The sequence below is a fragment of the Mixophyes fleayi genome, chromosome 6 (assembly GCF_038048845.1).
Source record: "Mixophyes fleayi isolate aMixFle1 chromosome 6, aMixFle1.hap1, whole genome shotgun sequence".
NCBI lineage: Eukaryota > Metazoa > Chordata > Amphibia > Anura > Limnodynastidae > Mixophyes > Mixophyes fleayi.
This window is the reverse complement of record NC_134407.1, coordinates 10,128,821-10,153,896: the sequence shown is the minus strand read 5'-3', so window position 1 is coordinate 10,153,896 and position 25,076 is coordinate 10,128,821. Positions and strand designations below refer to the sequence as shown.

The 25,076-nt window shown below is 43.8% G+C and overlaps 1 protein-coding gene across 1 annotated transcript in view; it reads right to left on the bottom strand.

The window, feature by feature from the left end:
* Positions 1–801: 801 nt before the first annotated feature.
* CLCN1 (chloride voltage-gated channel 1) overlaps positions 802–25,076 on the bottom strand; it is a 72,628-nt gene continuing 48,353 nt past the window's right edge. Inside the window, exons 13-23 of the mRNA XM_075215747.1 lie at positions 24,613–24,682; positions 23,776–23,886; positions 19,506–19,719; positions 15,848–15,981; positions 13,935–14,134; positions 12,240–12,312; positions 9,268–9,347; positions 9,080–9,115; positions 6,250–6,354; positions 5,583–5,669; positions 802–3,924 (exon numbers count right to left, since the gene is read on the bottom strand). Of these exons, the coding sequence (XP_075071848.1) occupies positions 3,625–3,924; positions 5,583–5,669; positions 6,250–6,354; positions 9,080–9,115; positions 9,268–9,347; positions 12,240–12,312; positions 13,935–14,134; positions 15,848–15,981; positions 19,506–19,719; positions 23,776–23,886; positions 24,613–24,682 (1,410 nt within the window). The 3' untranslated portion in view covers positions 802–3,624. The remainder of the gene's footprint in view (positions 3,925–5,582; positions 5,670–6,249; positions 6,355–9,079; positions 9,116–9,267; positions 9,348–12,239; positions 12,313–13,934; positions 14,135–15,847; positions 15,982–19,505; positions 19,720–23,775; positions 23,887–24,612; positions 24,683–25,076) is intronic.

Genomic DNA, 25,076 nt, shown 5'->3' with positions numbered 1-25,076 from the left:
GTTACCTGCAAGAAGAGAAACTTAGATACAGTGGAAATAATAAGTCTACACACCCTTATTGAGATTGCTGGGGGTATATTTACTAAACTGCGGGTTTAGTGGAGATGTTGCCTATAGCAACCAATCAGATTCTAGTTATTCTTAAGTTAGCACATTCTACAAAATGACAGCTAGAATCTGATTGGTTGCTATAGGCAACATCTCCACTTTTTCAAACCTGCAGTTTGGTAAATATACTCCCTGGTGTTTGTGAGGTAAAGCCCAATATCAAGATAAATCATGTCAGACCTTCCCCCCCCCCTTTAATGTGACCTTACAACCAACAAAATGAAAGTTAAAAACAAAAAAAAAAGAGAAAAAATAAACATGTCAATACCTGTGTTACATTAGTATGCACACCCTTTCATAATGGGTCTCTAGCTGTATTCAGAGTTAACCAATCATATGTAAAATAATGCTAAAATTAGCAAACACCTGCCAGCGATGAAAATTATTGTGCTTAATCCCAAGTAAAGATCCGACCATTCCTGTAGGATTACCTTGAATAACTCCAAATATTAAACTATTTTGGAATTGAACCTACTTTGTCAGAAAACTAAAGATGAAGGGGATTTCTGCCATCAATTCACCATATTCACTGCAGATTTATCAGTTAATATTAATCCACTCAGTGGCCATTCATTTATTCTGCAAAAAACTCTTTTTTTTGTTAGCATAAATACGCTGTGTTAAGGATGTTCTATATTGAATAACGTATTAAGACATAATAACGCTGCCAAATAGCCACACACAATACCCAAATTTGTATTATAAAATATTTTACTGTTACATTCAATAATTCATTCACAATTAGCAGAGGGAAGATAGGCCAAAACATGAATGCTTATAGACCAAGAGACAGTAAGTGATGGAAACATTGTGTGCGAACACGGCTGACTATCATATTAAAGAGCAAGTAAACCTAAAGTACATTCATCCAAAATTCACAATTGTATTTGTAAAAGCATCAGAATGTAAAATGTACGATACGGTGCCTAGCAGAGATCAGCAAATTTTCTGTGGAATATTCGTTCCAAACTTGGCAGCAAAATTTCATACGTTTCTTTGGCGGAATTTGACCTTAAGAGTTCTCAGTTCTACTCCGGCTACCGCACACAGCAGAATTAATTCACTGTTATCATTCCAGCTATAATAATGCCAAGAAATGTGAAATTACAAAAACAGTGCTAAAACGGAATTCTGCAAAGAACAAAGCGGAAGCGGCTCTCGAATATTGTATAACCAGAACTTTGCAAACTCGATTTGTGTGAAATTTTGCTACAATTTCACATATCTCTAGTATGGATCCTTGTTATTTAGCTTAGTACAAACTATTGCTCCCTGTAATAAGCTCTTTAAAATCTTACCCTAAAACACATTGTACAAAACATCTTAAAGGTGGAGGATAATCTGTTTTATAATTTATAGGTGGAGGATAATCTGCTTTCTATTTTATGTACAAGTTTCTCATAATATACACACAGTATGGAATTCAGAGAACAGTCTTCAGCTGAAAAATACCATTATATGGACTAGAGACTCATAAGTCAGAAAAGTAGTGCATTTCCCTTTCTGCCAGAAATGTGCATGTTTTATCATCCAGCGCATACATTAGTGCACACAATTCCCTTCCTTCATGGGTTTTGAGCAGGAAGTTTGAATAACATTTTTTGGATGCTTACACTGAGGTTATCTGCAAAACTAAAAAAAGTTAAATCAAAGTGCTGCCTCCATTCAGGTTACAACACCATACTTCTCTTCACCTTACCGGTTTATAATAAAAATGGAATCTTATTTTTGCATTAGTGTTCATAACCCGCTCTGCATGGTATACGAACCATGCACCCTGCTTCCTCTCTGTAATCAAGCCTGCTAACTGCTGAAACAAATGCATTGGTGCATCAATTTTGTTTTGTGGGCCTGCAAATATACCACATTTACAAATAAACCAGGTATCGTATCTTTGTAGGGACAGATGAACATTAGAGTGGGATCACTAAATGTATATACAAAGCTTAATCATTTTCTGTCTCAGTCATAGTAAGCAACATGTATTTGTGTCAGCCTACTGATCGGCTTATTTCACAAAATCAATCAGTGCAAGATTCTATAAAAGCTCATTGTATCTTAGTAGAAAAATAAGACCATATAGATTATTTAAATACATCAATGTATACTGTCAGTGCTCTGCTAGGTAGCAGTTTTCCTAAAGTCATATTTAAGAGTCATTTGAGTGTAATACATAAAACAGGAAGAATTTCCGCTGCCAAAAGGTGGGTTGATAGCCAACTCTCCCTTTCTTCTGTTTGACATGACTTGAGCTGGAACAAACATAAAATATATTTCAACCCTGTGAATATTTCCATTTTTAAGAGCAGAATATACTATACCAAGCCTTTATAATTATAATGTTACCATGCCATACTAGTGTGTGCATGCCACTATTTATCATATAGACTAACTGGGCAAATGCCTAGGGTAGAGCGGGTAGGGTAGACCTTTTTATATTGGAGAGGGAGCACAATTACTAATTTAGGCTGTATAGGTCACAATAAACATTCACAGTTACAATCATCATTCTATAGTTGGCTTAAAGTCATTTAATTGTAATTGTAATAAGTTATTGTAATTATAACGTTATTTCCCATGACATAAGATACCAGTGCCAGTATTCCATGTATAGATACTATAAAGTACACGAGAACACTCAGAAGTATAGTAAATAATTATTGATTGGCACTTAAAATAGTAAACACGGTGTGTATTATGACCTGAACAAACTTCAGGACACATGAGGTCTTAATTACAAAGTTATGGGGGGCCTATTCAAAGATCATGAGTTCAACATATTATAGCACTGCCACTGTTAATCATTTAATGAAGGAATCTGCAGTTAGCGTTGGTTTAGGTCTCCTCCCTAGAGGAGAAGAATATGTGGTAAAGGCACCTATTATGGAAAGATGGATTTCTGAAACTCTCTCCCTGGTTCACTTCCCCTATAAAGATAAAAAGCCTAATCATAAATAACGATCATCCTATATCTTGTCTAAGAAGCTTCTAAAGGAGCCATTGTGAAGGACATGTCTTAGACCATTAGACATTCTGAAGCTTTGGACAAATCATTTTCCAGTCAGGTGATAAAGATTCTGTGATCCATGTTTGTTGGCATCAGAGGGGTCACGTGGATGGCGGTGGAGGAATTAAGTGATGTCTGGGAACCAGTTTCTTCTCAGGGAATGCAGAGTATTAACATAACTGAGAAGGTTTGAAGACATTCCTTCAAATAAATTGTTGAAGCTCTCAATGAACCAAAATATGACGGCTCATTTTAGTGTTATAGGTCAGGTCTGTATGAAAATTTTCAGTAGCAGTATTTCAATAGACAACGCCACGTACTTAATGTACGTATGGAAAGCAGGTACCAGGGTCACCAGGCAGATGGAACAAAAGCTTGCTGATGCCCATTTTGACAAGCAAGGAGCCTTCAAAACATTCTTGGTATAGTCAGCTCCCCAATGAATACTCTGTATCCTCACCCATAGATACTGGAAGCCATATCATGCCCCAAGGCAGTCTTGGTTTAAGTTACAGTGGTGCATCATCCTCACTGTGCTCAGCAAGGACTTGGAAGTCCTTAAGGATCTGGGACACGTTCTCTGATCCTTGACCTGACAGATCGTCCAGCTCGGAGTCCGGTGTCACTTCCGGCGTGGCTAAATTTGTGGGGTCGTCGGGCAGCATGGAAGGGTCAGGAGATGGAGGAGCCTTGGGAACCGATCTCTGAGAATTCTTTTGAGACATTGAGCGGCTGGCATCACGGAAACTGGCGAAAGGGGGGCGTAGGCGGACGCCTGTCTGTGCAGTGCCCTCTATGGCTTTTTGCAGCTGATAGAAAAAAAAATGAAAAACAAAATATCAATAGTAACTTTTATTAATACTATATTACCTGATGAATTTGTAAATCTAAAGAATAAATACACCCCACTGTCAATTATAAGGATATGAAAAGTCATTGAGCAGCTTTATAACCATATAAGGGCGTAGGCCCATCGTCTACATGGTTTTATACGGACACTACTGACAAGTAACATACGTTTAGTTTACAGCAGTAGCTCCCTTTAATACCAAGATTTTCTTAAAGTAAACCATAAAGATGTCATCACAACTCCCTGACTATAAATCACAATCAAAATTCACCATTTACACAGAAATTAACAAAACCGATATTAATATCACCGTGTATAATAAATGGATATACATTGACACACTGGTCTAACATTCCTTTCTCGTCTCTGTAGTCTTCTTATGATATTATTATTATTATTATTATTATTATTATCATCCTTAATTTATCAGCACCAGTTATTATCCAGTGCCTTACCAATGTTTCTCCACCATTGAATAAGCCTCTTCATACCAATCAACATTCCTGATTAAAACATCTGGACTATTTAGACAACGGTCTGGATCAAATCAAAGCCCACCCGTTCCACTAAACCTTGCCCATCTTGGGATATACCACACCTCTTTCTGGTGGGCCAAACCCCCTCTCAGTCACTAGAAATAGGGATCATTGGCAGATATGTTTCATAAACTGTACTGCATTGTGCCCAAAAGCTTTTATACAGATACCATGTAGAGGGATACAGGGTCTTAGTGCCCATTAGTGAAGAAGGGGCCAGGCAGGGTGAAAGTGGCCTAATGGGGAAAAAAGATGGTAAAACTAGAATGACATAAATTGGATAAAAGGATAATTGTCATAACAGATGCTCTGGAATTTCCACACCCTGGTAAATGGTGTTAGAGATGGGATACATTACTGCAGACTTCCAAGGACAATATACAGTATAAGGCAGTAATGGGCAACCTGATACACTCCAGGGGCCACATGGTTCGGCCCTCATACCTTCAAAAGGGCCGCACATTACTCTCAATCTCAGTAAAAAGTTGAAAAACTACATTTCATCAAAGAGAGAGACACCTATCTGTAATAACATATCAGCATTTTACACAAGTGTTACAGCTATAACAAACACATCTGACAATAAAGCAGGAAGGAGCTGGGGGCTGCAGTTGAAGGATCGGAGCACCGCATCCGGCCCTAGGGCCGCCGGTTGCCACCACTGGTATAATGACTACATTCAACAAACATTATGAAATAGGAGGAAACCGCCTTAAAGCCTAGAGGTAGATTGATCAAACCTCCTAAAGAGGAAAAGTAGAGGTGTTGCCCACAGCAACCAATCAGATTCTAGCTATCATTTAATTCGTACATTCCAGAAAATAATAGCTAAAATCTAATTGGTTGCTATGGGCAACACCTCCACTTTTCCTTTTTAAAAGGTTTGATACCTCTAGCACTCCAGCCCCTCCCCACCCCTTCAGTGTTGAACAATGGGGGAAGGTTCAATTAGAGAGAATGTAAACTGCCCCTCCAATAAAACATATATCTTGTGTGTTGAACAGTAATTTTAACTGCAATTATATTACAAGTCTGTGTACTGGGGTCATCATCACTGTTGTTCCTGTCGTGTTTATCTCACCTCTTTCAGGGCAATTACCCCTCTCAGTTTCCCTCCGCTGGTGATGTAGGCCTGGCTCAGACCGAGGAGTGAGAAGAGGGTGTGAGTCTGTAGAAAGAAAGAGAGTGCATAAGACTTTTCATAACAAAACTCGCCTCCCCCCTAAAAAAATATATTTGAATACTTTGAATGTCACAAAATAATTATTTAAATCAGAAAAGAACTAAAAAGTTGTTCAATGTATACTGCCACATATCTGGGAATGTCTGTATCACATCACAAGTCATTGACCCATACATAAACTGCAGATTTTTGTACTCCATTTGCCTGTTTAAATATCAAGCTTAAAAAAGAGACAACCAGAACGGATGATTTCTATGACTTACTTGCCATCAAGATTTCTGTATTACAGTTCAGACATCCGACCAATCAGGAAAAGGGGAGTGGTTTTTCACAAAATGGGTGTGGCTTGTGTGGATTTGGGGCATATCATAAATTGTCCTGATTTTCTAAGATGTAATAAATACTGCACATTACCATGGAAGCCTTTGGGCTGAATAACGTAAGCCACCAAACAGGCATTATCCCTTTCAGATGACTTGATGTCTCTTACATGGAGTATTAACAAATCTGCTGGTGTTTAGTTCCAGTTAAACTTGAGACAGACGTATGTGAGCTCCGGACACACCTTGTGAAGTGACGTCCTCTCCACCAGCTGGAACGGCGATGGGTCAATTAGACAGCTATCAAATGAGGCCAACTTCCCCAGCTCCTGCGCTTCCCAGACTGCGATCTGGAAATGTTAAAGCGTTTTTATTTATCTGTTCCAACAACAAATATATATTATTGTTTATTTATATAGCGCTGCCATATTACTCAGCGCTGTGCAGAGAATATTTATCGTTCATATGACTCTGCCCCATTCAGTGTCAGACTGGGGCATGAAGGGCCCACCGGGGGCTGCAACGCCAGGGGCCCACCAGAAGGGGTGTGGCCAGCCATCAAAGAGGCAGGACCAGAAACTAGAGGGGGAGTGATCAGCCCACAAAGGACAGCTAGCACCCTAGTGTAGTATAAAAAGAATGCAGTGTTTAAATAAAGAGTATACAGTCTTGACCTGCCCCATAGATTGGGCAGAACAGTCACCAAAAAAACCCCAAAAAAACAAAACAGGATTTTCCCACTAGACTCAGAACATTTGACAGACTGTCCTACCTGTTCTTGTCACCACCTGTGGCTGCTGGTTTCTTTAGTTGCGGCTTGTCTGGATCCTGGAATTTTGGGGGCCCTATCTGGAAAAAAATGGGTACATTTAGAAAATTCCAACCAGTCCGGATCTTAAATCAATAGGACCCACAATTAATACTTAAGCCTTCCTAAAGCCCCAACAATAAAGTAATAGCATTCCCATTTAATAAATTAACCTATTTCCTTCCCTTCAGACAACCCCAGCAATAAATTAATAGCATTTATGTATATTAAATATACCCATTTCCCTCAACCACTGCCATTAAATAATTCATATTCACATTTAAAAAATTGACATCATGCTCCTCAAACTCAGCCCCACATTCAATTAATAGCCCCCAAACCACCTCATCTTAAATTAATAGTCCCCACTTTAAAATTAAATTGCCGCATCACTCCACAAACAAAATAGCACCCATTAGTTAGCCACCAGCTACCACACACACATTACATTGCCACAAGCCCACTGTGCCATCACACACACATTACTGTGCCCCTTCATCACCATGCTCACCATGCTGTGCCTCCTTATGATCAAACTGCACCCTCCATGCTGCTTTTGCTCCCCCCTTCTCATGGCCCCCCATCATCACCCTGTGTCATGCTGCTCTGCCCCCCCATTCACACTCTGCCATGCTGCTCTGCCCCCCCATTCACACTCTGCCATGCTGCTCTGCCCCCCCATTCACACTCTGCCATGCTGTGCTCTGCCCCCCCTTCACACTCTGCCATGTTGTGCTCTGCCCCCCCATTCACACTCTGCCATGCTGTGCTCTGCCCCCCCTTCACACTCTGCCATGCTGTGCTCTGCCCCCCATTCACACTCTGCCATGCTGCCATGGCAGTTCACATGCCCTTATTGCCCCTCATCTTTCATGCCACTTTTTTTCTCTCCCCTCTTCCCCAAAATGACAGGCTGTGCGCTTTACTGAATTTTACTGACCTTGTCAGAAATGACTTCTGCTGCTCCTGTATTGTTCATGTAGCTCCTCTGGGCGGCAGGAGCCAAGACCTCTCCAACTGCTGGCGGCTCTTCTTTCCAGATGAGCCATGTGACATGTGACATGACTCATCTGCCAATGACTGTGTCTGTACAGCGCCTGTGCAGAGAGCCACAGTCGCGTCTAGGCTCTCTGCACTTCAATCACCAGGCTGTCACCACCCACCGGTGAATTTAGAGAACGGACCAAGCGGGGGCGTAGCTAACGGACCCAGCGGGGGGGCGTGGCTAACCAGCATCAGGGCCTACCGGTGGATTGTCCGGCTCACCGGCAGGCCAGTCCGACGCTGGCCCCATTGGAGCTTACCGTCTAAATTCCCAACCACACACACTAGGGTTCTTTTTGGTCAGAAACCAATTACACTACCAGTAAATCTTTGGAAATCCAGACAAACACACGGAGAGAAAGCAGTGTGCACAGGTGGAGGGGAAGAGTCAGTCTTAGCAAAGTATAGAGTAAGCAAGACGGTGGGCATCATCTTGCAGAGCAGTACATATATTAAGATTTCAACTTATAGAGTAAGATTATATGAGAGAGAGAGCGAGAGAGAGAGAGATTGGAACAGAAGGCCTATTTTTAGGGGTGTTGCTTGTTCAGAGGAGCTCACAGCCATTTCCGCTTCTCAATAGGACTGAATTTAGCAACAGTTGTGCTAGCCCCCACCACTTCATATCGTTACTTTGTCTCAGTCATACTTGCGAACTCTCCCCGAATCTCCAGGAGGCTCCCAAATTCGGGTAGTCTTCCTGGACTCCCAGAGGAATAGGCACCCTCCCGAATCCTAGGCGTCACAAGGCCCCGCCCCAGCTATGTGATTCCATCACCACGCCCCCTCCCACAGTTGAAGAATGAGTTGATGAATGAGAGTGTATTGCGTAGGGGAATGGTTAAATGGTGGAATTGTAGGATTTAATGAACAGGTGGGTATTCAAGGAGCGTTGCAGAATATCACATTCAGTTGCCAAAACTTGGAGCTGGTCTGCACTTCCTAAAGAGGATTTCTTTTAAATATTATCATTTGCTGGTTTGATTCTCTGTTTCATGGTCTATAAGGCTATGAGGACGCTGTTCATCTTTGTGAGCACAGATTAAGGGACCTCTGTTTCTAACTCCAAATTCTCCCAATAGCAAAGATCTCCATTGTCCTGGAAATGACTTCCCTGTCCCTGTACAATGTCAGCAGGGACCTTAATTACCCTTTCTCTTCCACCCCCTCATTGACAGCAAATTGTCTACTGCTGTCACCACCCTACTTCATCTGTCTCTCACCTCCTCTGGTGTCATTGTGTCTTCAGGTTCAGATTCCTGTGGAAAGATAAGAAGACGTTTTAGTCCTGTGACGTCACATGACAAGTGCTTTCTCCACAGAAACTTCAGGAATCACTGTCATGCAGGATGAATTATGGTCTATTACTGCCCATATTCCTAGATAACACCAGCAATACCACCCAGCAAACCTGCGGGGGATGTTCCGGTTTGGATTCCTCAGACCTGAAGATTCTTCTAAGTGAAGATAGAAATCTCTGGCAGCAACTGGCTGAAAACAGAAGATTACAATAAATACATAAACACATCTGAGGAGGAAAACGGCAAATGCAATAAGTAAATAATGCATAAGAAAATTAGAAGCAGTAATCAGCCATGGAGGATAACGAGAGGAAGCGGCTGATGGTATATGTAGGTAAGGAGGCACTTTGTGGTTATGTCAGAACACATTTTGTTTCATACATTGGGCTATTTAGAGATTGACTCAATTTACACTGAAAACATAAGTGTACGTTGCGTAAGTTTAAAAGACATAATTTGCTTGGTAGTCAGAGCTCTATGTATCTTAGGATATGTGAGATCATAGTAGGCAAAACTGCAAACATATCATTAAGATACGCTTAAAGTGTATCATGCGTGAAAAGCTAATGATGACACGCTACAGGTCGCAAGCCCCACAAATAAATGATTTGTTGAAATGGTGGACCCCAATGCGCCAAATCCACTCAAGTGCTTTCAGACTAGACTGATATTGGCAGAATGGGGGTGGGTGGGTGGCCAAAACCAGCACTAGGCTATACCAGTCAGGGCTCGCGGCAGAATAGGGTACCCTACCATAATACCAAACACTCTGATCAACACAGGCCTGTATGCCCTATGGTGTTCAGGCCTACAACAAAACTATCTCCCACCCAGGGTACATCAGCCCCATGCTGGTAGGACTAGAGCCTCGGAGGTCAGGCCGTGGGAAAGTCTCTCCAGTTATTAATATTTCTGCACAGTCACTAAGAGCTCATTTGTGGAGGAGATCTTAATGGAGCCAGATGAAGATGCCAACTGTCCCAGTGCTGAGCTTTGGTTTAGGTAAGGAATTAAAAAGGGTCAACCGTGTTTTTATTTAAACTGATTGTTTAAAACAAAAATATTGGTGTGTGTGTTTTTGTTAAATTTTTCTCTGGTATGTGGGCTCCCGCAGTCTGCCCCTTCCCTCCCTCATGCTGCCCCTTCCCTCCCTCATTCTGCCTCTTCCCTCCCTCATTCTGCCCCTTCCCTCCCTCATTCTGCCACTTCCCTCCCTCATTCTGCCCCTTCCCTCCCTCATGCTGCCCCTTCCCTCCCTCATGCTGCCCCTTCCCTCCCTCATGCTGCCCCTTCCCTCCCTCATTCTGCCCCTTCCCTCCCTCATGCTGCCCCTTCCCTCCCTCATGCTGCCCCTTCCCTCCCTCATTCTGCCCCTTCCCTCCCTCATGCTGCCCCTTCCCTCCCTCATGCTGCCCCTTCCCTCCCTCATGCTGCCCCTTCCCTCCCTCATTCTGCCCCTTCCCTCCCTCATTCTGCCCCTTCCCTCCCTCATGCTGCCCCTTCCCTCCCTCATGCTGCCCCTTCCCTCCCTCATGCTGCCCCTTCCCTCCCTCATTCTGCCCCTTCCCTCCCTCATGCTGCAACTTCCCTCCCCCAGTCTTCCCCCTTCCCTCCCTCATGCTGCAACTTCCCTCCCTCATGCTGCAACTTCCCTCCCTCATGCTGCCCCTTCCCTCCCTCATTCTGCCACTTCCCTCCCTCATGCCACCCCTTCCCTCCCTCATGCTGCAACTTCCCTCCCCCAGTCTTCCCCATCCCTCCATCATGCTGCCCCTTCCCTCCCCCATTCTGCCCCTTCCCTCCCTCATGCTGCCCCTTCCCTCCCTCATGCTGCCCCTTCCCTCCCTCATTCTGCCACTTCCCTCCCCCAGTCTTCCCCATCCCTCCCTCATGCTGCCCCTTCCCTCCCCCATTCTGCCCCTTCCCTCCCTCATTCTGCCACTTCCCTCCCTCATGCCACCCCTTCCCTCCATCGTGCTGCAACTTCCCTCCCCCAGTCTTCCCCATCCCTCCATCATGCTGCCCCTTCCCTCCCCCATTCTGCCCCTTCCCTCCCTCATGCTGCCCCTTCCCTCCCTCATGCCGCCCCTTCCCTCCCTCATGCTGCAACTTCCCTCCCCCATTCTTCCCCATCCCTCCCTCATGCTGCCCCTTCCCTCCCCCATTCTGCCCCTTCCCTCCCTCATGCTGCCCCTTCCCTCCCTCATGCTGCCACTTCCCTCCCTCATGCCACCCCTTCCCTCCCTCATGCTGCAACTTCCCTCCCCCAGTCTTCCCCATCCCTCCCTCATGCTGCCCCTTCCCTCCCCCATTCTGCCCCTTCCCTCCCTCATGCTGCTTCTTCCCTCACCCATTCTGTACCTTCCCTCCCTCATGCTGCCCCTTCCCTCCCCCATTCTGCCCCTTCCCTCCCCCAGTCTGCCCCATCCCTCCCTCATGCTGCCCCTTCCCTCCCCCATTCTGCCCCCTTCCCTCCCTCATGCTGCTTCTTCCCTCACCCATTCTGCCCCATCCCTCCCTCATGCTGCCCCTTCCCTCCCCCATTCTGCCACTTCCCTCCTTCCATGCTGCCCCTTCCCTCCCTCATGCTGCCCCTTCCCTTCCTCATGCTGCCCCTTCTCTCCCCCAGTCTGCCCCTTCCTTCCCCCAATCTGTCCCTTCTCTCCTCCATTCTGCTCTTATACACAGAGAGAAGCGCAGCAGGAACACAACTCTAAGTTTGCATGGGGCTCAAGTTGCAATTTTACATTCTTAAATGGTGATGTTAAGAGAACAACAATATTATTACACATGATATTGGGGCATTTCCTGCTGTGTGCCGGGATAACATCGCCCCAGTAATCTATTTCCCCCATTACAGTCTGGCAGCACCAATATGCAATATGCAACCTCATGTAACAAACTTCTATTTTCCTATAGATTGTAAGCTCTTTATTTGTATTATTATTATTATTATTATTATTATTATTATACTTGTCATTTCTTTGTAAGGTGCCATAGCGCTCTTTGTATGTTACAGTTATTACTGTGTTTGTTCAATACTGTGAAAAATTACAATAAATGTTAATAAATAAATAAATACCTGGCTGTGGTGAGGTACTGGGCTCCTCAGGAGAATTATTTGGGGTGATGGGACCATTGCATTCCTCTACCGGCTGTAATGAGTCACAAAGACAAGTGAGTTGTGTTTGCAGAGACATTATTATTGCTACATTCGTAGATTCGCATTGATACATTCTTACTGCTCATTCTTAGTATTACTTCTACATTCATATATTCACATTACTACATTCTTACTGCTCATTCTTAGTATTACTTCTACATTCATAGATTCACTTTGTTACATTCTTACTGCTCCTTCTTAGTATTACTTCTACATTCATCGATTCACACTGATACATTCTTACTGCTCATTCTTATTATTACTTCTACATTCATATATTCACATTGCTACATTCTTACTTCTCATTCTTAGTATTACTTCTACATTCATAGATTCACATTGTTACATTCTTACTGCTCATTCTTATTCTTACTGCTACATTCGTAGATTCACATTGCTACATTGTTACTGCTCTCTGACCTGTCTGTGCTATCTTCCTTTTCATTTGGATTTTAATATCAGTGTTGTTGTTTCCTCTGTAACCCAGCTGTACTGAGGAATATGTTGGAGATATATAAATACACAATGACGGTAATCATATCTTGTTCCGCATCTCTCTGTTTATCTGATGCTGCAGCCAAAGCCTCTTATTTATTTCACTAATTAGCTATTTGTCATTCTCATCCTTCATAACCGGTGTCTGTCAAAGCTCGGTCTAAGCATGGGCAACAAGTATTTTCATGCCCAGCAAGTGGACATTATTAAAGATCAAATGTTGTATTGCTAGAATATTCTTTAAATGTTACAGTACACAGAAGCCCAGAGCTTCATAGATCTAAGTATCTGGTTTCTAGTCTTCTAGGTAATAGAAATGCCTTATACAGACAGGGATTCAAGCATAAGCAATGTGTCAGTTTGAGGGGAAATACGTGCTTGGCTATTGGAGCTTTTTGACTCAGATGCAATGTTTCTGAAACCACATGCACCCTTTCACCACCACATCTGAGTTGGATTGTGGGAGGGGAAAAGTGGCTGTGTGACCAATAGCTACCTCACTTGGTTGTTTGTGCAACACCTGAGTTTGTCAAGAAGCATCCGCACTCGTTGGTACTTATGGTTTCTAATACAAAAGGCAGATGGTTCTTGTAACGTCTGTCTTGAGAACTTTTTAATGCTCTGATGGGCTACAGTTAGATCTAGGGTTATGATTTGACAAAGTTCTGATTGGCTACAGGTTGGTCTAGCTATTAGAACATTCTAATGCTCTGATTGGCTACAGATTGGTGTCGCTATTAGAACATTCTAATGCTCTGATTGGCTACAGGTTGGTCTAGCTATGAGAACATTCTAATGCTCTGGTTGACTACTTTTTGGCTGTGACTGTTCTGATGCTCTGACAACAAACTGGTCTAGACCAATGATCATTATAAAGCTCTGATTGGCTACAGGTCAGTCTAACTTTGTGTATATTCTAATGCTCTGTCTGGCTGCAAGTTGGTGTAGTCCTGCATATGTTCTAATACTCTGATTGGCTGCCCTTTGGACTAATCCTATGAATATTTCCGTGAACCTATTGTCCACAGGTTGCTTATAGACCGAACTAGACTCATCCATTAAAACTGTATTTCTGTTTTATACTCATGTATGCTTTAGTTTGTGATTTTGATGTCTCACCTCTTTCTTCTCTTCCTCCTCCGCTCCTGTCTCTTCTTCATCTACATACCGGAAGGAGTCCCGTTTATCCCCGGACTCTGCTGACCTCTGACCTTTGTACGGGGGCGAAGCCATATGCAATCTTCTCTCTTTACTTAGGATTCTGTCCAGCAACGCCATGATCTCTGTTCTCTCAACTGACCCCAGGAGAACCATGCATTCTGCAAGACAGGAACATCTCATAGGCAGCACAACACGACGGGCAACAAAGACTCTTCATTCTTATTTATTCATATGTAATTGTCTATTTTACTATGGAAAATTGCTTAGCAGCGCCCGGTCGCTGCCTAGTGTATGCTCACGCCTCTTCCTGCCTATGTTTGACATAAAATATAATAGACAGTATGAGGTAGGCTTACGAAAGTTTCTAAAAAGGAAAAGTGAAGGTACTGCCCATAGCAACCAATCAGATTATCTCTATAATTTTCTAGAATATACTAGATAAATGATAGCTAAAATTTGATTGGTTGCTATGGGCAACACTTCTGCTTTTCCTTTTTAGAAGGTGTAATAATCTACCCCTAAGTCTGCTATTTTATCTGATATCAGCAGGTGCTGTTACTGATCTGCCTTGTTCCTGACCCTCTGTGTGCGGACTGGCCATCCGACCACCCCAGCACTAGCGGATCCAGAGGCGGCTGATCAGAGCAATCGCCCCCCCTAGCAGCCATCTTCATACCTTAAAATTGCTGCTGAGAGGTCAGATTATTGGAAAGGAAGGAGACAGGGCCAGCCAAGCCACGTGAAATAAGGGCGTGGCTATGCAAAATCCCCCCCAAACAAAAAGTCTAGGGGGTATATTTACTAAACTGCGGGTTTGAAAAAGTGGAGATGTTGCCTATAGCAACCAATCAGATTCTAGCTGTCATTTTGTAGAATGCACTAATTAAATGAAAGCTAGAATCTGATTGGTTGCTATAGGCAACATCTCCATTTTTCCAAACCCGCAGTTTAGTAAATCTAGCCCCAGGTCTGCCCCTGCACCCCAGACTATACAATACCAGACCTTTGTCCTGGTTTCTGTCCCCAAACCTGTGCTGCCATCCTGACACTTGGCCTGTTTCCCACTTTGTCTGTATCTTGTCCTATATTCTCCTGGTACGTGCACTGTCAGCCACTGCCTACTGAGGTAAGCCAGTGGTCCGCGACCTATGGATTTCCTGGCAATGAGCGAACAATCAGTCTCTGAGCCCTAGGTTAACAGCTCCACTAGCAGCAAGCTGGGTCCACTGATTACACCCAAGACATTTTCATTCTCAATATGACCACCAGGTGTGTTGTTCAATTTAATGTATGCCTCACATTAAATTGTATATTGCAGAGGATTATAGTTCTGTCTGCTGAATAAGTTGCAACCAGTGGTCGAAGTGGAAATTTAGAATTGGCAGCAGGGAAAATGTAATGGGAATGTAAGTGAATGGAATTTGATATTTTTATAATGAAGAGAGTTGGAGAAATGTATGGTATACCACCGTATACCCTCCTACTTCCATCACTGGTTACAGCCATAAACTGCTCTAAATATTTGCAGAAAATGAAGTGATTATAAACTTAATTTGTCCACATGATGTATTAATATATTTGACCTTTAAATAGAAAGAAAGGCATCGAAATATTGAAGAAGTCACTTTTCGTTGGATTTTATGACACAAAAGTCACACACTAATATTAAAGTCCATCCTTGGGTCCTGCAATATGTACTCTGCTAAGACAGAGACAGGGTCCACAGACTCCACAGTGGAGTGGTTATGGAAAAAACACAAACTTGCAGAACTGTATATTATTAACATGCATCTGTATAATATAACAACATATTAATGAAAGTTAAAGTTTACAAACACAAGAAACTGATATTGGTTGTTTGGTTGTCTTACCGGCTGACTCCACCAGGGGCAGAGATTTGTGCATGCAGCTCTTCAGGACATTGAGAAGGTCTCCATAGGTACAGTGGGATGATATATAGCGAACGTCCCTCACCATGATATCCTCCACAAAAATGTTGTATTTGCTGTGAGAACAAAAGACAGGTTTACAAAAGTTCTTCACGCCCTGAATTAAAAGATAAATATGTCTGTGATACTCATGCTCCTCACCCTCAACTTCAAAGCTCTCCTCAACTTCTTTCCTTCATAGATCGCTGACTTTATCGTGAGATACTCTCCCTCTCACTCTCTTCGATCTACCTCTAACCTACAACTCTCTGGGATCAACCTCTCACTCCAGCCTCCAAGACTTCTCCCGTGCTGCTCCACACTTATGGAACAACCTTCGCCTGACCAGACTTTCACCCAACCTTCAATCTACCAATCACTCTTTCAAAACCCCATCTTCACTATAGCCTATTCTATTCCCACCTGACACTTCAGCCTCTGCAAGTTCTACCAGCTACAAGCCCAATCTCCACTCTAGTCCCACTAGCTCCTATTATCTCAGCCCTCTCCCTCTAGACTGCAAGATCCCAAAAGCATGGTTCTCTCTAGCCCTTGCCTCATGTCTGCACCTCCATCGTCAACCTTGCATGTACTTAATCTGTTTTATGTGCGATCTGTAACTCTGACTGTCCGGCACTGTTTAATTTTCTGGAGCCTTATAAATAAACTCTGGTGATGCTGATGATTCATGATGATTATTTATAAATAACTGAAAGTGGCTTCATCTCATTGGCTCCTTTATCTTTACCCAGTGCTGGTCATGTACGAGCGGTGGCAGCGCTGAAGCTGTTCCTTTCAACTGGAGACATTATGGGCCTGATTCAAGTCCAAAACACAACTTGTATGTAAGTTGCGTATTTAAAAAGAGTGCAGAACTTGTGAGTACTTCGACCACATTCAAATCCAAGAGTAGCTCAAGATACCTTTCTATTTGAATCTGGGTGTAAGTAGGCTCAGCCTATACAGTATTTGCCTTATGTGGACACACAGAACAGACTGCGGTATACGCACAGGCTTATATTTGATCATAAAGTAAAATAACAATGTTATCAGTATAATCATTTATATAAATATTTATTTTCAATCCTGAGATCAGCCCCCCTCCCACTATCCTTAGAACATCCCACAAAATGCACACTATGATCAGAGCTCTTTAAATATCATGTACGGGGACAATACATATATTCCAGTTGGTGTCACGTAATGCATTGTCCTTAGCCTAACCTGCATGTATCAGAGAACCTCCACATTCTGCTCAGCTACTTACATCAACATTTTGCAGCCACCAGTCAGATCTGCACCAAAATAGGCACAAAAATGTGTTCATACATTTTGTATGACAGTGTCCATTTAAACTCCGTTCATGGTTCCAAGTTCTGCCGTGTTCCCTCACATCAGGGCACATGTTACATAACATACCGCTGAGTATTTATAGTTGCAGATACAATAACTCCTGCAGGCGTGGAACCCCTGGGATCCATCTAATTAACGGCTGTGTATCCCTCAGAGATACCGTTCTACAATAACTACTTTCTAGAAAATCAAACAAGGCTGTGAGTGACAGGTGAGCTTTAATGACACACTGCTTCATGTAAGAATACATTGTGTGTTAGAGGAATACTGAGACATCAACCTTGTTATGTTTTAAATAGCTATAAAAACCCTGGGCCGAGTTAAGGCAGACCTCAGATGTTTGATTGATGACACTGAATATGGAGAAAGTCTGACTCTTCGAGAAGACCTAGAAATGAAGATGTAGGGGGCACTCATGAATCTCCTGGACATCAGGTCAATTAAAAAAAAACCTATTACTGGAAAATCAGCAGCAACATGGAGGAAGCTGTCTGATCCAGGAGATTCCAGACTGTGGTCCACGTCTTAGTACTATTGTCCATGTGGTCACTTGTCAGTTTCTGTTTTGTGTCTTTCTACCTTCTAACTTGTCCGTTGTCCTACCTGTTAATTCTTCCTCCATTTCAAACACAATTGCTTCTTTGATTTGTTAAATTTATACCGATAACAATTTTCGATACAGTTTTTGCCAGGAGAACAGAGGCGAGACAGAATGGATCGACAACGCACAAGAATGTCATTATAAAGTCGATGATAGAGCAGGGACTGGGAAGTAGAGCTTGTTGTGTGTTTCTCCGTCCCTGCTCCATCATCCAACTTGTGTCACTCCTTAGATTGTCAATCCATAGGGATCAGTTATCTATAGGTGAGAATTCTCCTCCGCTCACCTGTAACAAATGGAATAGACGGAAGATGGAAAGGATTTCTTCCTGTAGGCACCTAACATTAGAGTCATACAACGTGGGTGGGTGGGGGAAGATTGCCAGAAAAATACACTAGTGAATGAGGTGTGTTAGTTATATGTAAACAGAAAAATAGGTACTGCTGGGATCTGGAACTGAGAGTGCTAAAACTCTATGGAACTGTCCAGTTCTGAATTTTAAAGGCTAAAACCACCCAAAACAAAGTATTATGTTTTACTTTGAATGGTGTGATCTGAAATATAATAGATAACTTTACTTACCGGAGCTTTATGGATCTGACAATTTGGTGGGTTCTTGTTCAGATTACTAAACCCCAACTCATGAAATGCAAGTTGATGCAAATGAGAAGCTCTAGAGGCTGTGGCTTGGACAATCCTGAACAATGATCTCCTGGTCAGACTGCTAGAGGCATTGGGAAATCCGTCGACTCATTTCCAATGAAATTTTTATTTATTCCCTAATTCCACACAAAACTTAGATTTTAGTTTTAAGTGGAATAAGCCTTTTATTTTTAGAGCACACAGCTTGTAGGAAACCAAGTCTTTAGACTTACCTAAGTGCAAATAGAAGGGCAGTAGTATATATAACATTAAATACTAGATCAGATTTAAAAACAAACCTGCTCACATCCAACAAGACGCGTTTCGCCCAATACAAATGCTCCGGCCCTGCTGCTTCTGAACTTATTGTCCTATTGTAGTGGCCTGGTCTGAATTAAAGGCTAAGTCAACATTCTTAAATTATATAATTACCTAAAATTCCAAGACCCTAAGGGCTAGATTTACTAAGCTGCGGGTTTGAAAAAGTGGGGATGCTGCCAATAGCAACCAATCAGATTCTAGCTGTCATTTTGTAGAAGGTACTAAATAAATGAAAGCTAGAATCTGATTGGATGCTATAGGCAACATCCCCACTTTTTCAAACCCGCAGCTTAGTAAATCTAGCCCTAAGTGTGTATTGTACCTATTTTCTTGTATCATTGACTCCTAGGCTCATCAACCAAACTACTTGGAAAATTGAGAAAATTGAAAAATGCAAATTAAGCACAGATTGTCCATTATTGGTCAACCCCTTCCGGAGGGGAGGTCCAGGTAATAAGATCGGGGTTGCATGGCGATATGATTCGCAGCAAATCACATCATGGCCCCACCATGTGGGAGGGAGCCCTTCTCTCCCATAAGTCTAGGAAAGTAGGCAAGTACAACATATTTTGACATAAGTAAATAAACACATTTTAAACAGCAGTATGCATGGAATCTAAGAGAAGAAATGAAACAATGATGGCCCAGATTTTAATATCGTCAGACTTAGGTGCTATGTCTCACCTCACATGGCACGAGGACAGGTCGGGCAGGTATGGTAGTTTCTTTGTCTGGATAATGGAATCATATAGACTAGGCTGTAGATTCTGAGCCACCACGTTGGCCATAATGACAGAGATCAGCATTGGGAGGATATGTGAAATCTGACCCGTCAACTCAAAGCAGATGACGGCGGTGGAGACTGTGTGTGTGACGGCCCCCGTAAGTGCGGCCGCTCCTGGAAGACAGACGGACGAGGAGGAAGAATGCAAAAAATCAGCACAAAAAACAATAATCTGATGACAGTAAGAACATAACACTGCAACAGTTATACCACACATAGTAATGTAACTTTAAGGGACAATATAATTTTAAAAGAGTTTCCTATAAACCAACACAGTCTTGAAGAGCTTATGTTACTAAGTGAGACAAGGGTCTCAGTGCAACTCTATGCAAAGGTTATTACAAGGCCATTTACTTAAGCCAAAATATAAGTTTTTCACCATTTACTGTATAGATATATTTTCCATATCTCCATGTACAGTATGTAATTATCAGGGGCTGGCTGGACTGAGGGGCGGGGGGACATCTGTCCTAATTGGCCACTTTTTTTTTTTTTTACTTTTTTTACAATAACCCTCTCTATCCTACTAGTAAAACCAGAGGGGATCCAGTATTCAGAAGATACGGCCTGACAATACTGCAATGGACAAACCCTATAGCAACAGTGAACACTGTTGACAACCATTCAATGACCAGAGTTCACTTTCATACATCTTTCGGCCATCACCCCCTGTAAGGGAAGGGTGAGTATTTCCTGACCAACAGAGTTCCCGGACATGGGACCCATGGAGAGGATACTAGTTGTGGGGCAGGGCCACCTTAACAACTTTATGGGCCCCCGGGCAATGCAGTGTACCGGGCCCCTAAAAATAAATAAATATAATATATATGTATGTAAAAAAAACGTGATTATATATATAATCACTTTTTTTTTACATATATATATATATATATATATATATATATATAGGGGCCCCCTTAACTTACCTTAAGTCCGATCCTCTTCTTTTTTCCGCGCCGCTGAGTCTCTTCTGCCCTCTTCCGTGCTGTGGTTGCAGTGAATGCTGGGCATGACATCACGCCCAGCATTCACTACGAGCACAGCACGGAAGAGGGGACCAGGGAGGGAGCCGGATCACCACTGATGTGACCGCAAGGTAAGTATTTAAAAAAATGAAAAAAAAAAAATTATTTTTTTTTGGGGGATTTGGACGAGCCCCCCTTGCCTGCAGGGTCCCCGGGCACCTGCCCATCGTGCCCAATGGAAGAGACGGCCCTGTTGTGGGGTATGGGTTATAATGGAAATATTACAATTAGGTGGAGTTTTCCTTTTATACCTAAGATCCTAAATAAATGTAGACCTCTTCTACTGGGACATTGTCTATAGATGCAAGAAGTGTAGTAGACATATTTAGAGACAAGGGTAGTCGACATGTATGTAAGCAGCAGTATACCGATAGACTTGGTGTATACAGGACTTTGAAGAGATGTATGTTTATTTAGCAATAACAGAGGTGTAGTCTAAGTGAATTTAGGAACACAAAGAGATGTCATTGTGAAATTTATCTATACATTTTCACCAGCAGGTTAACCCCTATATAACTCAGTGGACCTCTTTCCCCACCCACTGTCTTGGTCACTCCCTCGACCTTGTCTTCTCTCATCTCTGTGATCTCTCTGACTTCTCCAACTCTCCCTTCCCACTCTCTGACCACCATCTCCTCTCCTTCACTCTGTCCTCCTCACCTGCTCCTGCCTCGTCCAAGGCGACCCTCACCAGGCGCAACCTCTTTCTCCTCCTCTCTTGAAACTCTCCTATCACCCCTTACCTCCCTGGTCTGTCCTGACCAGGCGTCCTCTCTCTACAATCTCTCCCTCACTACTGCCCTGGACGCTGTCGCCCCGACCTCTACCGTCAGCAGACGCCGCATCATTCCCCAGCCCTGGCACTCAAAACTCTCCCGCTTCCTTCAAAAGAGCTCTCGCACTGCTGAAGGCCTCTGGAGGAAATCTCGTTCCCTGGCCGACTTCCTTCACTTAAAATTCATCCTCTCTTCTTTCTGCTCCGCCCTCTCCCTTGCCAAACAATCCTTCTTTAAGTCCCTCATTTCTTCTCAGTCCTCCAATCCCCGCCGCCTCTTTGCCACCTTCAGCTCCCTACTCTCCCCCCCACCCCCTTCTGTCCCGTCTTCCCTCTCCGCTTCTGACTTTGCCACCTTTTTCTCTTCCAAAATTGAGGCCATCAGACTAAACATCTCCTCCTCCCCTTCTCCCGCCTCCCTCTTTGCTTCACCTCCCATTAACACCCAACTCTGGTGCTCCTTCTGCCCTACAACAGGTGAGGAAGTTCACTCTCTCATTCAGTCCTCTCCACCCTCTACCTGCCCTCTCGATCCCATCCCCTCTCACCTCCTTCGCTCTCTTTCTCCCACTGCCTGCTCCTACCTCGCACACCTTTTCAACCTATCACTCTCCTCTGGGGTAGTACCCTTCTCATTTAAACACGCTTTCATCTCTCCTATCCTCAAGAAACCCAATCTCGACCCCACATCTCTTGCCAATTATCGCCCTATCTCTCTTCTCCCCTATGCCTCTAAATTACTTGAGCGGATTGTCTGTAGCCATCTAACCAGGCACCTCTCGGACAATTCCCTCCTTGACACTCTCCAATCCGGCTACCGCCCCTCCACTCTACCAAAACGGCCCTGGCCAAGGTTACTAATGATCTCCTATCGGCCAAATCCAAGGGTCACTTTTCCCTACTCATCCTCCTTGACTTCTCCGCAGCCTTCGACACCGTGGACCACCCCCTCCTGCTGCAAACTCCTCTCTCTCTCGGCCTCTCTGGTTCTGTCCACGCCTGGTTCACCTCTTACCTCGCTAACCACTCCTTCTCTGTATCCACGTCTGGTTCTTCCTCCTCCCCCTACCCTCTCGCAGTAGGAGTCCCGCAGGGCTCCGTTCTTGGCCCTCTACTCTTTTCCCTCTATACTTCCTCCCTTGGTGCTCTCATCTCCTCCTTTGGCCTTCAGTATCACCTTTATGCTGATGACATTCAACTCTACATCTCTTCACCTGATCTTTCCCCCCCCCCTCCTCGCTCAGGTATCTGACTGCCTCTCCGCCATCTCCTCCTGCATGTCGGAGCGCTTTCTCAAAATCAACATTTCCAAAACTGAACCCATTGTCTTTCCTCCTCCCAACCACCCATCCCACCATGACCTCGCCATTGTCGTTAACAACACTACCATCTCCTCTGTCACCCAACTCCGCTGCTTGGGTGTCACCCTTGACTCCTCTCTCTCTTTTGCCCCCCACATTCATTCCCTTGCCCAAGCCTGTCGCTTCCAACTACGCAACATCGCCCGCATCCGTCCCTTTCTCTCTCAGGAGGCCACCAAAACCATCATACACGCACTCATCATCTCCCGCCTGGATTACTGCAACCTCCTCCTCACCGGCCTCCCCTACTCCCATCTCTCCCCCCTCCGCTCTGTACTCAACGCGGCCGCAAGTCTCATCTACCTCTCACGCCGCTCCTCCTCTGCCTCCCCTCTCTGCCTTGCCCTTCACTGGCTCCCCTTCCCCTACAGAATTCTTTTCAAACTCCTCACCACCACTTACAAGGCTCTCTCCCACTCTACTGCCCCTTATATCTCCAACCTCCTCTCCATTCACACTCCCGCCCGCTCCCTGCGCTCGGCCAATGACCGTCGCCTCTCCTCCACTCTGATCACCTCTTCCCATTCCAGAATCCAGGACTTTTCCCGCGCAGCCCCCCTTCACTGGAATGACCTCCCTCGCTCCATCCGCCTCTCTCCCACTCTGTGCTCCTTCAAACGTGCACTCAAAACTCACCTCTTTCTCAAAGCCTACCACCCATCCACTTAACCCCTATCGCCTCCGCTCATTCTCCCCTCTCTCCCATTGCCTCAACTGGCTCCTCTTGTGCCTGGTCTGTCAACCCTCCCTTAGGATGTAAGCTCGAATGAGCAGGGCTCTCTTCCCTCCTGTCTCCTTACCCGTTCTTCTGCTCCGTGTCTATTGCATCTGCCTGCCTGGAGTTTCTGAAGTATTGATACTTTTTGTTTATTGTTCTGTACTGTTATACCCTGTATAGTCTACTGTTTGTACTATGTGCGGCGCTGCGGAAACCTTGTGGCGCCTAACAAATAAATAATAATAATAATAATAATAATAATAATAACTCAGTCAGCCAGGAGATAATTACCAATCACAGCATAACCCCCAGGTAAGATCTTGTACACAATTTCATCGAACAGAATACCATTGGGGAAGATATAAGCCATCAACTCTCCGACAGTTCTTCCGAATGCCGCACCTACGAGACAGGGATAATATAACGCAAATTATAAAGCTATCAGAGGCAGGGGCGCTTTATGAATGGAGTGCCCCTGTGTGTAAGAGGGGAAGGGGCCAGAGGTGGGGTTGGCAAACCTACGTTGATTTGGTTAAAGTGATATTTGTCGAACTCACCAGTATTACGCCTGACTGTGTCAATGTGGGTGCAGGGGGCCCACAAGTTAAAGGGACAGCATGGGCCCCCTCGACTCTTGGGCCCTTGTGCTCTACAAATCTTGAAACCCATGGGAGATATGCCAGTAATCAGAAGCCATAAGGCCATTTGGATAGTGGCACAAAGAATACAGTAAAGTGATTCTATGTATAATTATTTACAATCTACTTCTCATAGTCCATAAACATATGGGCAGTATAACTGGCCCTAGTGTGTGTGCCTCTTATACGGAAAATAGATTGTAAGCTCCACTGGTGCAGGGACTGATGTGAATGATCACACATTCTTTGTTTGTACAGTGTTGCATAATAGATTGATGCTATATAGAGAATACTGTTATAGATTATGAGACTTCTAGAAGTCATAGAGAGGTCCACATATATTATACCAATCCAGTAATCTTTGAAGTGACTTCATATATATTCTTAGAATCCACATTAGGGGGTTTATTCCTGATAATACACTTGATCCATCTCTGCATCATAAGCAAAGACCAGAGAATGTAGAGTATATTTAATCTCTGTGTCTCACCAAGTATAAAGACTGGCATGAAGGCACCACATGGTATTGGCATCGTAGTAGCAATGACGGACATCAGAAACTGAAAGAGAGAGAGAAGAGACGTCCATTAGAGCATTAAATGGGATTCCTGGATGAAGCACCAGTCGCTGTAAATCATACCTTGTCACTATACTTCCCCAACTTTGCCACCCACAGCCCTGCATGCCAACTTTGGTTTAGGGGTTCTAGAAAACCAGGACCCACAAGTGACATTTTCTCGCAGCTTCTTTTTGGGAGCTGGATTATATGGAAAAGTGATAAGAAACTATTTCCTATGAATTCTAGGAAAATAAAAGGTCAGTGTTACATCGAGAAAAAACAGGACTGTCCTGGAAATACTGGGACACATATCAGCTCTACAACTTGTTTTTGCTCTTTAACAGTGCCAGGTAACTCCAGAATAAGTATAAGACCAATAACAATGCTCAGGAATA